This window comes from Pituophis catenifer, unplaced genomic scaffold, assembly GCF_029215685.1.
Source record: "Pituophis catenifer annectens isolate HBS135680 unplaced genomic scaffold, rPitCat1.0.hap2 SCAF_1, whole genome shotgun sequence".
NCBI lineage: Eukaryota > Metazoa > Chordata > Lepidosauria > Squamata > Colubridae > Pituophis > Pituophis catenifer.
In genome coordinates, this window is record NW_027256881.1 from 180684598 (window position 1) to 180699899 (window position 15302).

Below are 15302 nucleotides of genomic sequence, written 5' to 3' on the forward strand. Positions count from 1 at the left end.
ACAAGCAAAGTCAATGGGGAAACCAGATTCACTTAGCAACTGGGTTACTAACTTAACAATGGCAGTGATTCATTTAACAACTACAGCAAAAAAAGGTCGTAAAATGGTGCAAAACTCACTTAACAAATCTATCAATTTAGCAAATGACCACAAGTTACTGCAAGTGGCCATAAATGCAGGGTGGTTGCCAAGGGCCCAAACTACTATCTCTTAACCATGGAGGGGGGGGGGGAGGCTGTCAGAATTTCAAATCTTGGTCACCCTTTTTACGAGTCCATTAAGGAGTACTTTTGGCATTTTCCTCTATTTTATCTAACATAATTTCACCCAACATCATTCACACCTGAAGTGAGATTGGCCCCATCTGTGTCTGCCAATCATTCGGAAGTCCCTTAAGACATGGCTGTGTCAGCGGGCTTGGGGATGATGGTGAGATGCCTCTATTGTACTTAATGTCAAGAGGGTCTCTCCTAGTCTTTTTATTAATATTTTGTTTAATGATTTTACTATTTTTTAATAATAGTTTCTATTATGGTATAATTTTAAAGTTTGTTTTTTACAGTCTGTGGGGTTTTTGTATGCCATCCAGAGTCTTGCACGTGAGATGGGTTGCTCTATCAATGTGATGAATGAATAAATGAACTTCTTCACAAAATAACACAAATGTTACATGTTTTATCCAAACAATCCTCAAGATGCTTTTAGGAAGACTAATTGGGCAAATTCAGCATTGATCAACTTAGGAGATGCTTAAATTCATCAGGCTACAAGGGGAAAGACAGCAAAAGCCAAATATGTCAGGCCACAAGAGCAGCCAGGTGGGGACAGGATGCTGCATGAAAGAAGAAAAAGAGAAGTGAGGTTCCTTTCTTGCCATCACCTTTCCCTCCATCTCTTCTCTTGGCAATGATTCTCCATGCAGGCAGATGCAGCTCTTAAGCATTTTGGCTAAAGAAACACCTCTATCACCCTCTCTCCCCTAAAGATTTTTTACCTCACATAAGGCTATTTTTGTTATCAGTTAGAAAATATTAATGAGAACTTTAATTATAGATCAACGTTTTTCTTCCATATGCTTGGAAGTAGTCCAAAGCCAGTTAGGAAACCCATAGTCAATAGGGGTTGCAGGTTAGCTGGTATATTTGAAATTGCGGGTAAACCACAAGATGGTCCCAAGTCACATACTAAATATATTTTTTGTGTTAAATATATTCTTGCCTATTTATTACAAGATACAGAACATAGGGAGGGAATGGGGTGAAGCCCAAGCACTTTCCCTGCCTCACCTCCCTTTACTTTTTCTGTTCCTATCCTTTTTCTCCTGAAATATGAAAAGGGAGTCTACAGAAGAAAGACATCTCTGGCAGATACAGGGTTTAAGGAAGAAAAAAGAAGGCAGTGAAATAGGTTATGTTCCACATTTGCCACCTGCTCCCCTTCAAAGAATAACAAGGGCATACTTAATAAACCCGTTTGCTTGGCAATACTTGGCACAGAATTAATCTAGTACCATGTGACTTGCACAGAAGAATGACCACAAATATTTGATAAACAATATTTTTCAAAATTAGACACCTTTTGCTTGTTTGTACATCTCTATTTTCTTCAGGAGATGAGGTGCTGTTTTCCCACAGATATATTCAAGAATACTCAGGTTAGATTCCATTAGAAGGTCTTTCTTCTCCAGAGAAGTCAGCAACTCCAAAGCTGACTGGGAAAGAAAAATCAATGCAGTAGTTACAACTTAAATGTGTTTTCCATGCTGCACTGAGTAACCAAGTCTTTCCACATCTTCAATCAAGTTCTGTAGGCAACATAAGAACAACTTCCAAATATTTCTTCAACAAATAGAAAATCTCCTAAACTGCATAGGCCTAAATCAATCTCTAGGATTGGGCAAACATAGCTTTTCTGGACATGTAAAGTGCACTTCTGAAAATCTCTACCTTCCACATTTTTCTCAAAACATGTGTATCTTCAGGGGAAAGGCTATGTTAAGGGCCATTTCATGACCAGGACTAAGGATAGTCCTTGCTCTTGACAACACATCTATAGCACTCTTTCCTTAGGGAAGTGGACTTGATGTTAATCTCATTTAAATGTTTAGGATTTTTAAAAAATAATTCCTGCTTTATTTAGATTTTTGGCAGGCATTTTTAAATATGTTTGATGTTTCTTGCTTCTTTATTACTCTTTGGTTTTACTCACCATAATGGGTTGCTTCTTTGGGAGGTAGTTCTTCAGAAGAAAAGCAGCATTCTTGACATTATCCATTGTCAGGTCTTGTGTTATTTCATACAGCAACTGCCTGGGTGACAAGTCTAAACATGTAAGCTAATTCTTTTTATATAAGATTATAAGATATTCATCCTTAGCACCTTGCCTACCATCTCAATTTAAGCTTCTGAAATTTTGGGTAATGAACTTTGATGGCAAATATTTAGATATACAAGTCAAAATAAACAAATGATTAAAGTGCTTGGTACCCATTCAGAAGAGAAAATAATGCCTCAATCAGTGTATTTTAAACGGAAGTTATATTCTTGTTTGGAAAACTCACCGATAACCAGATACCTTTCTTCTCTTAAGCAGTTCTTCTTGAACAATCTCTTTAGTATAACCAAGTTTCGGGAGCAGAAAGTTATTCCCAATAATGTAGAGAAGCTCTGCTATGAGAAAAGTATCATCCTTATTAATTAAGTCCTCATTGATGAGGAACAGGAAAATATCCTGGGCTGATTTCACTGTTTCCAGCTTCTTTAATGTGATGAAATCAGAACAGAGAAATTTCATATCTTCTACATCGTCCTTCCCTAAGTTTTCATCAATTGATAGTAGCTGCTGGTGAAATACCACATTGTCGTTGTCAGCCATGAGGAAAAGTTTTCTTAGGAGGTAAAATCTCTAAAACAGGAAGGAAATAAAATGCTAAGCATTTAGAAGTAAGGTAGTGGAAAAAGAAAAAAAACCTCCCTGGAAGATAAACACTCACAAATTCTCTCCCAACCAACCAAAAGCAAACACTTTTGCGCAAAACAATTACTGGTAAGAGCAGCAGTTATAGGAAATAATATCTATATAAACCAAAGTTAAATTATTCAGCAAATGATCACTCTGGGCTGGAGGGAACAGATAAGCCATGTTACTGCTTTTGTAATGTGGCACTATTACTAAAAGCTAGAACATTTTTTTCCGTTTTGCCATGCACTCATATACACACTAAAGAAGTCAAATAATTGTTCCATGATCAAACCTTTCCTTCTATTTCACTAAAACATGGTTTGGCATCTATTTGGTTAAAATATTGTTTTCAAAGGTAATCAACACACAATACATAAAATCCTATGACATAATTCAACCATTTGTCAAAAGAGCTAAACATTGAGCAGTTCTGTGGCTTCAAGTTCCAGCAGGATAGGAACACCAATCCATATGAAGGCAAGAAATCAGATAAAAGTGAAAATCTCAGCTGTGGGGGCTGGAAATCCACCACTAACCAATAGAATTGCTTCAATATAGTTGTTCAATCATCAGACAGTCTAAATCTAGTAAGCAAGCAATTTCATTATTACTTTAGTAAGTAATTTCAGTAGGTTCAAGGTGCAACTATAGGTACTCTCTCTAGTCCCATGATGGCAAACCTGTGGCATGTGTAGCCATATCAGTGGGCATGCCAGCTCAGCTCTGGCGCGCATGCGTGTGCCGGCCAGCTGATTTTTGGGCCTTCTGGGCCCACCAGAAGTAGGGAAACAGGCTGTTTCCTGCCTCCGGAGGGCCTGAGGGGTGGGGGTGAGGAAGGCTCGTTTTTCTGTCTTACCTGGCTCCAGATCCTCTCTATGCATCTGGGAAGGGCAAAAACAGCTTTTCCCACTCCCTCGGAGGCAGTGGTAAGATTCTGCCGGTTCTAGGCGGTTCTGCCGAACTGTTTGTTAAATTGCTGGCATGCTCGCCCCTCGCCCTGCCCACCACTATTTATTGGCCTCGCTCAGAGTGTTGCACAGCTTGCCTACAGTGATTCTTTGGCTCCTCGACCATGTGGCCCAGCCTGCTTTCCTAACTTTGCTCGTGGCGGCCTCCCACTCTGTTCCCGAACGCCCATCTCGGACTGCCCCTGACTGCTCCAGCAGCAGAACAGGCAAGTACAGTCAAGTGCTGCCCTCGGGGAAGCGGGGTTGGGAAAGGTGGTCGACCTGCACCCGTATGGCTGCTGGCCGTGGCCTACCCCCATCTGAGCACCTCGCTAGTGGCTGGCAGCCACGTGTCTAGTGAGGTGCTTGGATGGGGTGCCCAGCAGCTGTGAGCCGCTGGTTACCCCATCCAAGAGTCTCGCTAGCCACGTGGCCACCAGCCACTAGCGAGGTGCTCAGGTAGGGAGTAGGCTGCGGTCAGCGGCCATGTGGCCAGCGAGGCCCTTGGATTGGGTGGCTAGTGAGGTGCTTGGATCGGGTGGCCGGCGAGGCGCTTGGATCGAGTAGCCAGCAGCTGGTGGTTGCTGGCTACCCCATCCAAGCGTCTTAGCCTGCTGCCGACCCAGCAGGACTGTCCTGCGGCCACCTCCCACCCGCGCGGCACCAGCCTACCTTACCCCAGTCGCTGGGGGAGACACACGACTTTTTTCCGCCCCAGAACACTGGCTGCCCAGGCTGAAGCCGATGCTCCGCATTGTAATGGGCTCCAGGAGGAGGAGGGGCGCTGTCTGCCCCATTGCAAAGCTCAGTAAGAGCAACCAGAGCTGGTTGCAGGTGCAGCCAGACGGGCGCACGCGCAGTGGGGCACAGGCTTAAGATGCTGCCTCCAGGCCGAGGGGTGACCTGATGGTGCAGTAGGTGCGCTGCCGCCGCCGCCACCCGGGCGGGAAAGGAGAAAGAGATGGAGAAAAAGAGGGGGTGGAGAGAAAGAGATGGAGAGAAAGAGAGATGAAGGAGAGAAAGAGGGGAGAAAGAGAGATGGAGAGAAAGAGGTGGAGAAAGAGATGAAGGAGAGAAAGAGAGATGAAGGAGAAAGAAAGAGGGGGGGAGAAAGAAAGAGATGAGAGAGATAAAAGAGACACACAGAGATACCTATTTAAAAGAAAATACTGGGAGCCACAAAACCTGGGTGGGAGTAAGTGATATGGAGTTGGCAATGCCCACCCAGGTTTAAGGTTATGTTTAAGTATTTACATGTGTTTAAGGTTGAATGTTTAAAGTTGCAGACCCCTGACCTACCCCATCTGATTGCTTCACCCTGCAGCCAGCCTTGTAGCCCTGCGCCCGCCTCCCATCTGGGCAGCAGCGGCCTACCTACCCCTGTTGCAAGGGTGAAATGCTCCCGGTTCGGACCGGACCGGCCGATCCGGTAGCAATGGAAGTGGGTGGTTCGGAGAACCGGTAGCAAAAATCCCTGCCCCCCCTCATGCCCAGCTGAGCCGCACAATCATCAGAGTTTTTTTTTTAACTTTTAAAAGCATTTTTTCTACAACCTCTTTGGCCGAAAAAATGCTTTTAAAAGTAAAAAAAAAAAAGCCTCTAATGATCGTGCAGCTCAGCTGGAATCGTCAAAGGCTTTTAAAAGAAAAAAAACCCCTTTTTTCTTTTAAATGCCTCTGACGATCCAAGCTGAGTTGCCTGATCACCAGAGGTTTTTGAAAGCATTTTTTTACAACCTCTTTGCAGAAGAGGTTGTAGAAAAAATGGTTTTAAAAGTAAAAAAAAATTGGCCACGCCCACCCAGTCACATTACACCCCCCCAAGCCACATCCACAGAACTGGTAGTAACAAATTTTAGATTTCACCACTGCCCGGTTGTATCACCTTGCCCTGCAGCCAGCCCGAACACCCGCCTCGGACTGCCTCTGACTGCTTCAGCAGGTCATTTTTATTTAATTAATTTAATTAAGTGCTGCAATGGGCATAAATGATGACTGGTCAAAAGTGCGAGGACCTGTCAGAAATCACTTTTTTCAGCCCTCTGGGTAGTCGCTAAGCATAGCCACGCCGACCCGGTCACATGACCACACCCCCCCAACTAAACCATGCCTACAGAACCGGTTGTTAAAAAAATTGAACCCCACCACTGCTCGGAGGCCGTCCGGAGGCCTGAGAGGGCCCGTTTCCCAACTCCAGGTGGGACAGGAAGTGAGGTTTTTTGCTGTCCCCAGCCTCCAGAGACTCCTAGAGAGGCACATCATACTTTAATCAAAATTCTAAATGGCATTGATTCAAACACGGGGATAACAGGCCATTTTCTGGAACACTGTAAATTACAAGCCAAGTATCATCTGAGATTAGGTAGTCGTTCAGGAGGAAGCAAAGGATTTTATACATTGTACTTCCAACACTCTGTCCTACCTTATCACAAAAACAGGGCCTGGAGAATTCTTAAGTGAGAGAAATTCATCATTTTCTATACAAAAATACGAAATTTACAGTTGAAGTTAGATCACATGGCAACCGTGGCCATCAACGTCCCTTATCCATTTCCTTTGGGGTTTTCCAGATTTCCTGACCATCTACTTTTTTAAAAACAGTATTCATTTTCCTAACGCACAAGTCCCTCTGAGCAATGAGGTCAACGTAGCTGTCAGGATAATAAAAATATACCGAATCTCCTTGAATTTGTCCATTTGATGGGTCGGCCCCCTAAACCCACAGAAAGAAACTTCTCTCTGCCCGAGGCTGCACCTTCATTTGGGGGAAAGGCTTTTTTCCAGCTTGGATCAATGAAAACGGTGGCCTTGTTCATTAATTGTAATGGCAGCCCAGGAAGGATCCTTCCCGTAACAGGACCAATAACTTTAATCTCTCTCTCCTCCACAGACACCCGCCCCCCCCACCGCTTTATCACAACAGCCACTCCCTTTCCCTTGTCCCGAAACGCCACTGTCGTTTTACGAACTTTCTGCCCGTTTCCCCTAACCCTAACCCTACATCGTGCACGATTTAACTGATTTCAGTGAGCCTTTTCCGCAGGCCGAACAAAACTTTTCAAAAGTTCCTGCAGCAACTTTGCCACTTGTTCGGCTTTCGCCTGGGCGGAGTTGGGAGGTGGGGGGGCAGTCAAGACTGAAAAAGGAAGGACGCCAACAGCGAGATCCAGAAAAACGGAGCCCCCTCCCTCCTCTCTCGGTTTACTAAGACCCCCCCAAACTCGCTTGCTACCTCGATTCCGGCTCCGGGAAAAAATAAATCGCTGAAGTTGAGATGTAGGGAAGGCAGCTGTGGCGAAACGATAGTTTAAAACGCACCAAAACTAACTTCCAAGTCCTTTTCCCGAATTCATTCATTAGAAGCAGCCGGGATTACTAAAGCGCGCAGGGAACCGACGGATATTGTGAGATCCAGTGATCGGAGAATCCTGTCTGAGCAAGAGCGAGCCAGTTTCGCTTACCAAAAAAAAAAAAAAAAAATTGCTCATAAAATTCTGATACTCAGTTCAGTGTTTTGAATTTCCGGTTTACAGGATTTACGCATATCGCTCCTCCCCTCGCAGCGACCTGGCGGCAAATGAACTCTGTGTTGGTGGCGCCATGCTTCGCCGGGTATAAGGTGTCCGTCCCCCCCACTCCCACCCCCCAAATGCTTTACCCAGACCTGGTCCGCGGGTTTAAAATAGTTTAAGCGAGGCCAGACATCGTTCCCTGCCCTTTCCTCTTCCACAGAAGATACCGTTTTAAAGGGTGCAACTATAAAGGGGGAAGCCGCCTCGACGGCATTTTTCTTGTCTTCCAGAGAGTTGCGTCACATACATTTCATGGGGAAAGGAGTCCACTTGCAGTCTTTATAAGGGGTGAGGAGAGTGGAAAAAGAGGTATTGGGGTGACTGAAGTGAGGGAGGGACCCTCACTGGCCGAGATCTGCGTGCTGCTGGTGGGGAAAAGTGGCGTGGATCCTCTCCTTGCCTGCAAACTGGGAAATATTTGGGGGGGGCGGAAATAGGCGGAAATCGACGACTATCATTGCGGGCGCCCTATACCAGTGGTGGGTTGCTACCGATTAGCAGGGTCTCAGAACCAGTATTAATTGCTGGCTGGCCACGTCCCCGAACCGGTCCCCCCCCGTCACTTTTCCTTCTTACCAAGCTGCCTTCCCACGTGGTGCCTGCCCTGTGCCCCAACTGAGCTGCCGCCTCCTGCCTATAGGTAAGTCGCGCTACCCCCCTCCCAGCATGCTGTGTCATCCCCACCAGGCTCACGACCTTACCTTCCCGGCCCCTTACAGGAATTTCCCCACATGACCATGAAGCTACTCCTGCCATCACATGACCAAACCACGCCCACAAAATAAGCCACGCCCACAGAACCAATAGTAACAAATTTTATATTTCACCATTGCTCCTTGTAGAGTCCAGCTAGGACTTAAAGGCTAGACTGTGGACTGCCCTCTACAAGCAGTAACCAGGCAGCTAAAGCTTGCCAAGGGTGTCATCCATTTTGCTGCACAACTTTTAGATGTGTCTTTTTGGTTTTTTTAGAGATGACCCCCCCCTCCCGTTTTAGTTCAAGGGAGAACTTCAGCTTAGTGTCAGGGTAAGGTTTTTATCTTCATTTAAATAATTTATGAAGATGCATACTTCCCACCATGTAGATGTAGTTCCATTGACTACATGTTGTGGTTAGCCAGTTACGAATCCATCTGGTGGTGATGCTGTCATCTTCCTGATTTACCAAGTAGTACCTTGTGCTATCAGATGCCTTACTTAAGTCCAAGTAAATTATGTCCGCCGCATTTTATTGGTCCATTGATTTAGTCAGTTGAAAAATGCAAAAAGAAGCCAACTTCTGGTTATAATTTTGCTTGCTTCCAGGTGTTTGCAGATTTGTTGTAGGTATCTTTTGCAGAATTTTCCCAGATATTGATGTCAGGCTGATTGGTCTGTAGTTTCCTGAATCCATTTTTTTTCCTTTTTTGATGATGGGAAGCATGTCACTCTTTTCCAGTCCAGTCCTGTCCTCTGGTAGTTGTCTGGTGCTCCAGGATCTTTGGAAGATATAATAAAGTGGTTCTGAGATCACATCTGTTGGCTGCTTCAAAATCTTGGGATGTAATCCATCTAAACCTGGTGATTTTCACTCATCTAGGGTAGATAGGTGTTTTCTTATCATTTTCTTGCCCATTTTGATTTGTATTGCTGTAGCCTCAAGGTCCATTTGAGGGGGTCAAGGCTCAAGGACCCCCAGATTTGTAACAATCATTCAGCTTTTCTCCCAATAAAGAGGTATGAATATCTACTTAGGAGTATTCCCATTGCTGGTTTGGGACATTTCTGTGCTATGTTTGTGCTTATATTTCTACTATTGCTATTGAAGTCCTAGGGAAGTTGTTGCTTAAATTCTCAAAAAGCTGATTCCAATTAAAGGGAAAATTGGGGTGGTGGTAGTGGTATTTTGTCAAGGTCTGAGCCTGTTAAACAGGCAATTTCATAAGGCTATTGCCTTATTTGTCTGCACAGCTCCCCTACCTTACTACATTTCCTATAGGCTGTGTGATTAATTTTATCAGATGTCTGCAGAAAGTCCTTTAAAATTGCACTTTTAAAGTCCTTTAAAATCGCACTTTTGACCAGTCCTCAAACTTACGACTGTCCTCACATTTTACGTTTTTGCCCTATCTTGTTACCATGGTGAAGAGAAGCAGTTGTGAAATGAGTGACACGGTTGTTAAGAATGCTACAATGGGCATAAATGATGACCAGTCATAAGTGCGAAGACCTGTCAGAAATCACTTTTTTCAGCCCTCTGGGTAGTCCTTTTGTGCATATGGACTACTCAGAGGGCTGAAAAAGTTATTTCTGACTGGTCCTTGCACTTTTGACCAGTCCTCGAATTTACGACTGTCCTCACATTTTAGGTTTTTGCCCTATCTTGTCACCATGATGAAGAGAAGCAGTTGTGAAATGAGTGACACGGTTGTTAAGAATGCCGCAACGGGCATAAATGTGAGGATGGTCATAAGTGCGAGGACCGGTCAAAAGTGCGAGGACCAGTCAGAAATGACTTTTTTCAGCCCTCTGTAGTCCCTATGCAGATAGCCACGCCCACTGGTCACATGACCAGCTAGCCACGCCCACCCAATCACATGACCAGCTAGCCACACCCACCCAGTCACATGACCACCAAGCCACACCCCCAACTAAGCCACACCCACAGAACCAGTTGTTAAAAAAATTGAATCCCACCACTGGTTACAATGCACATTTGCTATTCCCCACCATCACCACCACACACATTCATACATACTTACCCACACCCTTCACCAGCTAGAGCAGTGATGGCTAACCTTTATGCCATCGCGTGCCAAAAGCAGAGGGAGTGCGGGGGTTGTGTGCATGTGTGCCCATACCCATAATGTGTCCCACCCCCATGCATGTGCACGTGCCCCCCCCAACCCCCCGCTTTTGGCATGCACGGTGCGCCTGGTAAGTCTGTTTTTTGCCCTCCCCAGGCTCCAGAGGCTTTCTTGGAGCCTGGGGAGGGCGAAAACAGCCTTCCCCACCGCCCTCCCCACCCCCCTGGAGGTTCTCCAGAGGCCAGAAACGGCACACTTGCTGACTTTTGGCCCCGGAAGGCCCAAAAATCAGATGCGCGCGCCGGAGCTGAGCTAGGCAACAGTCGCGTGCCTACCGATATGGCTCCGCATGCCACCTGTGGCACGCGTGCCATAGGTTTGCCATCATGGAGCTAGAGTGATTTAAGTCTGCATCTAAAGACTACAAAGAGCGGACAGGCTTTGGGACCCTTTTATCCTCCAAAGTTTTTGCTTCCCCCCCAAGTTTTTATATTATTTATACATATTAATGCGTGAATAGTATGATACTTGGGTATCATACATTTTAATACAAATAGACAATATTATTACTCATAGTTATTACATCTCATGTTCATTGTTACATATTGTTTAAACATACCTAATACTACCGCCCTTCAATTTCTAAACCTCCCTCTTATTATTCCATATATCTTGTTATATTAATCTATACATACTATTATTCCCCTGCTTTGTTATTCATATTTCCCTTACTTAGCGCTTCACATCTATTTATATTAGTTTCCTCCTTCATTCTTTCATTGTTCAGTGTTTCACCGGTAGCGGAAATTTTGAGTAGTTTGGAGAACTGGCAAATATCTCTGGCTGGACCGAGAGTGGGGAGGGAATGGGGATTTTGCAGTATCCTTCCCCTGGAGTGGGGTGGGAATGGAGATTTTGCAGTATCCTTCCCTTGCCATGCTCACCAAGCCACACCACAAAACTGGTAGTAAAAAAATTTGGATTTCACCACTGCTTTTTTCTATCCATCATCTCTTGCCTGCATCAGTATTTTAAGTCTTATTTTTTTGACTTGCCTCCCATATTCTTTTCTTAAGTCTTTTACTCCATCTACTTCTAGATCTGCATTCTGACTGTGCAATCTAACTTTTTCTCCCCTCTCTACCCTTTCCCACTGTCTAGTTTTAAAGCTTTCTGTTCTAACCCCTATCTCCTTTCCCCAAATACTTTCCTGTTTCTCCCAGTCCCTTTTTAGATCTTTTAAAATATTTTCCTCCTCTTTGAATTCCTTAGTCATTATTAATTTTGATGATATCTCTTCCTTGTTGTCTTCTTTTCGCTGGTTTCTCGGTTCTGCTTTCCTCTCCATTCCTTCTGGTGGATCCTTTCTTTCCTGATTGTCCTGGTCTTTGCTCATTGTCCCTTGTATAATATTTTTTGATCTATGCCATCAAATAATTTCACCATCGCCTTATGTTGTTCCTGTATAAAGTTCTTAATGCTTTGAAACATCAGCTTCATTTTGTTTAAAATTCCACTCACTTCTGCCTTGCATTGCATCTTATTTTGTTTAATAGGTCCCACTTTTAGCCGGTAGTCCAGGAATCCTTCATTCAAAACTGAGCTTACACAAATCACAATTTTTAATATTTCTTAAATAATCAATCAAATCCATTTAAATAAACCAGGGGGTTGTCCAAGTCTCCTCAAATCACTTTAATACGTTCAATCATATAGCGTAACATTCAGGGGTCTTTTACTTAAAGTTCTTATTTAAATATTCATATCTCCAGTGGTCTTAGAGTAGATGCATGTAATCCAGTATTTTCAATCCTTCAAATGGTTATTCTCAGGCTTACATATTCCCTCTCATCAGCAGATGGCGCTCTCTACTTCATGATGTGATATTGGCAAGTCTGATTTTAATTATTTTAAATTATAATTCCAATAAAAAAGTATTAATTTTTAAAGTTCATAGTTCCAGCATTTTAAAATGCCTTCTCAATACCACGTCTTCTTTGAGAGTCCAATTTTCTCTATATATATTTTAAAAATTTTCCCCTCTCTCTTAGATTCTCCTCCTTCCGATTTAATAATTTTTCAAAGTGCTTGTTCACTGCTTTAACAATAGTTCTAAATATATATTCCCCCTAGATTTCCTTGAGGTCAAATTTTAACAGAAAATATTCTCTCACCCAGTTCACGCACTGTTCCCCAAAGTCTGCACCTACACAGTGCTTAGATGTTTGTCGGCTGTCCCAGCTTCGTGACAGCCATCTTAGACTGCTTCTTCTCCTCGCCGTGGCATAGAGGGAAAAAAGCCCCGAGGCTCAGCAGGAGAGTTGCGATCTCTCCTGCGACCTCTCAGGGCGCCCCTCCTTAGCTTCGCCACTCCTACAAGGCAACTTTGGCTCCTTTCAGAGCCCACAAATAGGGAGAAGCCAGCACAGGAACTGAGAGTCCCGTTTCCCCCATTTCTTGTGACTGATGCTGCTATGATGTCAGCCAGAAGTCCTTCAAAAGTCTTTGCTTTTTGAGTCACAAAACTGGCAACTTCTATTGCCTTGTTAACAGTCTGTTGGCTGTTGATTGGACTTGGTGGAGGGAAGGGTTCCATATGCTCAGACCCAATCCCTTCTGTCTGGTTTGGGTGACAGCTTGGGTCTTTCTTATCTACAGTGGTCCTCAAGTTTCAACAGTGAACTTTCATTAGTGACTCTTTAGAGTTACAGTGGCAGTGAAAAAAGTGACCTATGACCGTTTTTCACACTTACAACTATTGCAGCATCCCATGGTCAGATGATCAGAATTCAGACGTTTGGCAACTGGCTCATATTTATGACTGTCCCAGGATCACTTGATCTCTTGCGCCCTCATGACAAATTAAGTCAATGGGGAAGCCAGATTAATTTAACAACTGTGTTGCTAAATTAATAGCCACAGTGATTCATTTAACAACTGTGGCAAGAATTGTCATAAAATGGGGCAAAATTCACTTAACTCGCTTAGCAACAGAAAATTTGGGCTCAAATGCGGTCGTAAATTGAGGGCTACCTGTACCTCCCTGAAGGAGACAGACAAGATTCCTGGCTTTTGTCCACCCTGCTTATGTACCTGCTGCTTCTTTAGCTATAGCTGGTTCAGCTTAAACTCCCAGTAAATTTTCCAGCAACAACTAAATCACTCTCTCTCGCTCTATCCTCTCTGCATCCACCAAATTATTGCCTAATTCTAGTACTTTAAAACAGAGGTACCTACAGTGATATTGAAGGTAGGGAAATCTTTCTGAAACAACACTGGAAATGAGTCTTAATAGAAAAGCATGGTACAAGGCTTAAAAGTAATCTACTGAAATAATAAAATCAGCAATCAAGCAATTAACAAAATAACTAGATTTAGATTTAAAAAGGGAAAAATTTCCCCAGGATACATATATACGTGTATAAGATTGTGGTACAATCCCAGTTTACAAAGGGGATGGAATAAACAGACTAGCGAGCTTGGAATCCTTCCAGTGGAGGAAGTAAGAGAGTCCAGACTCTCTTTAAGATCTTTGAAGGCTTTATCTGAAGAGTTCTCAAGAGAATGCAGTTAGTCTGTTGAGATGCTTGTAAGTAGGTAAGCAACAACAACCAGAAAAACCCACCCTAGTGATCATTTCACAATGTCGCATTCAGCGGCGCCTTACTCCGGAGAAACTGGCATCGAAGGTCAAGCGCCCCTTTCCTTTTCAGGCAGAGACGCGTGCGCAGCTTGATTTCTAACACGGATCTCCTGAAGCCGAGTCAGAGCTAGTTTGGCTTTTTGTTGCCCGGGGGCCTCGTGAAGATGGCCTCGTCTTTCGCTTCTCGCCTCCAAGCGCTCTATCGCAAACGCCTCAGTCCACGGACGCCCCATTCCCCACTCGGCTTCTCAGCCAGCTCTACTCACAGCCCGAGCGCCCTCGTCCCTCCGCTCTGCGTCTCCTCAATACAGCAGGCTCGCCATTTCGGGAAGCAAAATCCTTACTACGCGCAGTTGGTGGAAGATGACGTTAAACTTGGGAGCCGCCCAGCTCCAAATAACGCCGACTAAGCTCGACGGGCCAGTCAAAGGACCAACAAGATATTATTTTTTGGGGGGGGGAGATATGTTGTAATTATATCTGTAATTACAATTTGCGCTGAAGTATGTTGCTAGGAGTTTGTCTCAGTTCTACAACCGGAATATATGAATATGCTGTTTTATACCTCGGATGGCGTTCAGTTTGGGAGGGGGTCGATAAGACTAAGCGGAGTTTATCATCGCAGCTCTCCTCCACTGTGATGTCCTAAAGAAAAGCTTTTTCTTCACAAGAAGTTCCCTCTCTTGCTTGCGCGGATGTCCTGCTTTTTCTATCATGCATCCACAGAAGTTAACAACCTACCACAGTAATACCAATGCATTTTATCACGAGCTTTTTAAAAAGACATATTTAAAAGAAACAAAAATGAAAGTAACTTAAACGTTCTCCAGTCATATTAGTAGAGATAGGTAATATTTAATTCTGTGATTTAGTTTTTATTATTCATTTTACTTTGTTATAAAATATTTGCATTACATTACACTACACAGTACTTTCTAGATTAAGCAGTCTTATTTCTAGTCTTCTGAATGTGTCATGATGAGTACTCATTTTCTCAAATTATGAAACAAAATTCTGTCAATTCCATAAAATAACAGTTCCCCACTTCCTTGTTTAAACATTTTAATTTTTAGACTTTTATTATGCAGGATGGTGATCAGATTTTAACTTTATCAAACTATTTTTCAAGAAAGATTATATACTTCTATTGTTAATTTTTGTGGTAATTATTTCTGATGGCATAGCCTTTAATACATGGTAAACTGAAACAACCGAGAAAGAGTTTGGTTTTTGATTATAATATACAACATATTTTATGGAAAAAGCATAAGTACAGGTCCTTAATTTACAATAATTCATTTAGTGACTGTTCAAAGTTACAATGGCACTGAAAAAAAATGATGGCGCCATTTTTCACAGAACTGTTTAGCATCCCCTTGGTCACTTGATCAAAA

At 43.5% G+C, this 15302-nt stretch overlaps 1 protein-coding gene across 2 annotated transcripts in view; it reads right to left on the reverse strand.

The window, feature by feature from the left end:
• Positions 1-14270, reverse strand: part of CASP10 (caspase 10) — a 32390-nt gene extending 18120 nt beyond the window's left edge. Inside the window, exons 1-4 of one of the 2 annotated variants that reach the window (XM_070933248.1) lie at positions 14175-14270; positions 2561-2904; positions 2209-2308; positions 1576-1711 (exon numbers count right to left, since the gene is read on the reverse strand). In XM_070933248.1, coding sequence (XP_070789349.1) covers positions 1576-1711; positions 2209-2308; positions 2561-2874 — 550 coding nt within the window. In that variant the 5' untranslated portion in view covers positions 2875-2904; positions 14175-14270. Of the gene's footprint in view, positions 1-1575; positions 1712-2208; positions 2309-2560; positions 2905-13890 lie in introns of both variants that reach the window. The other variant, XM_070933247.1, reaches the window with a different exon arrangement.
• Positions 14271-15302: the final 1032 nt, after the last annotated feature.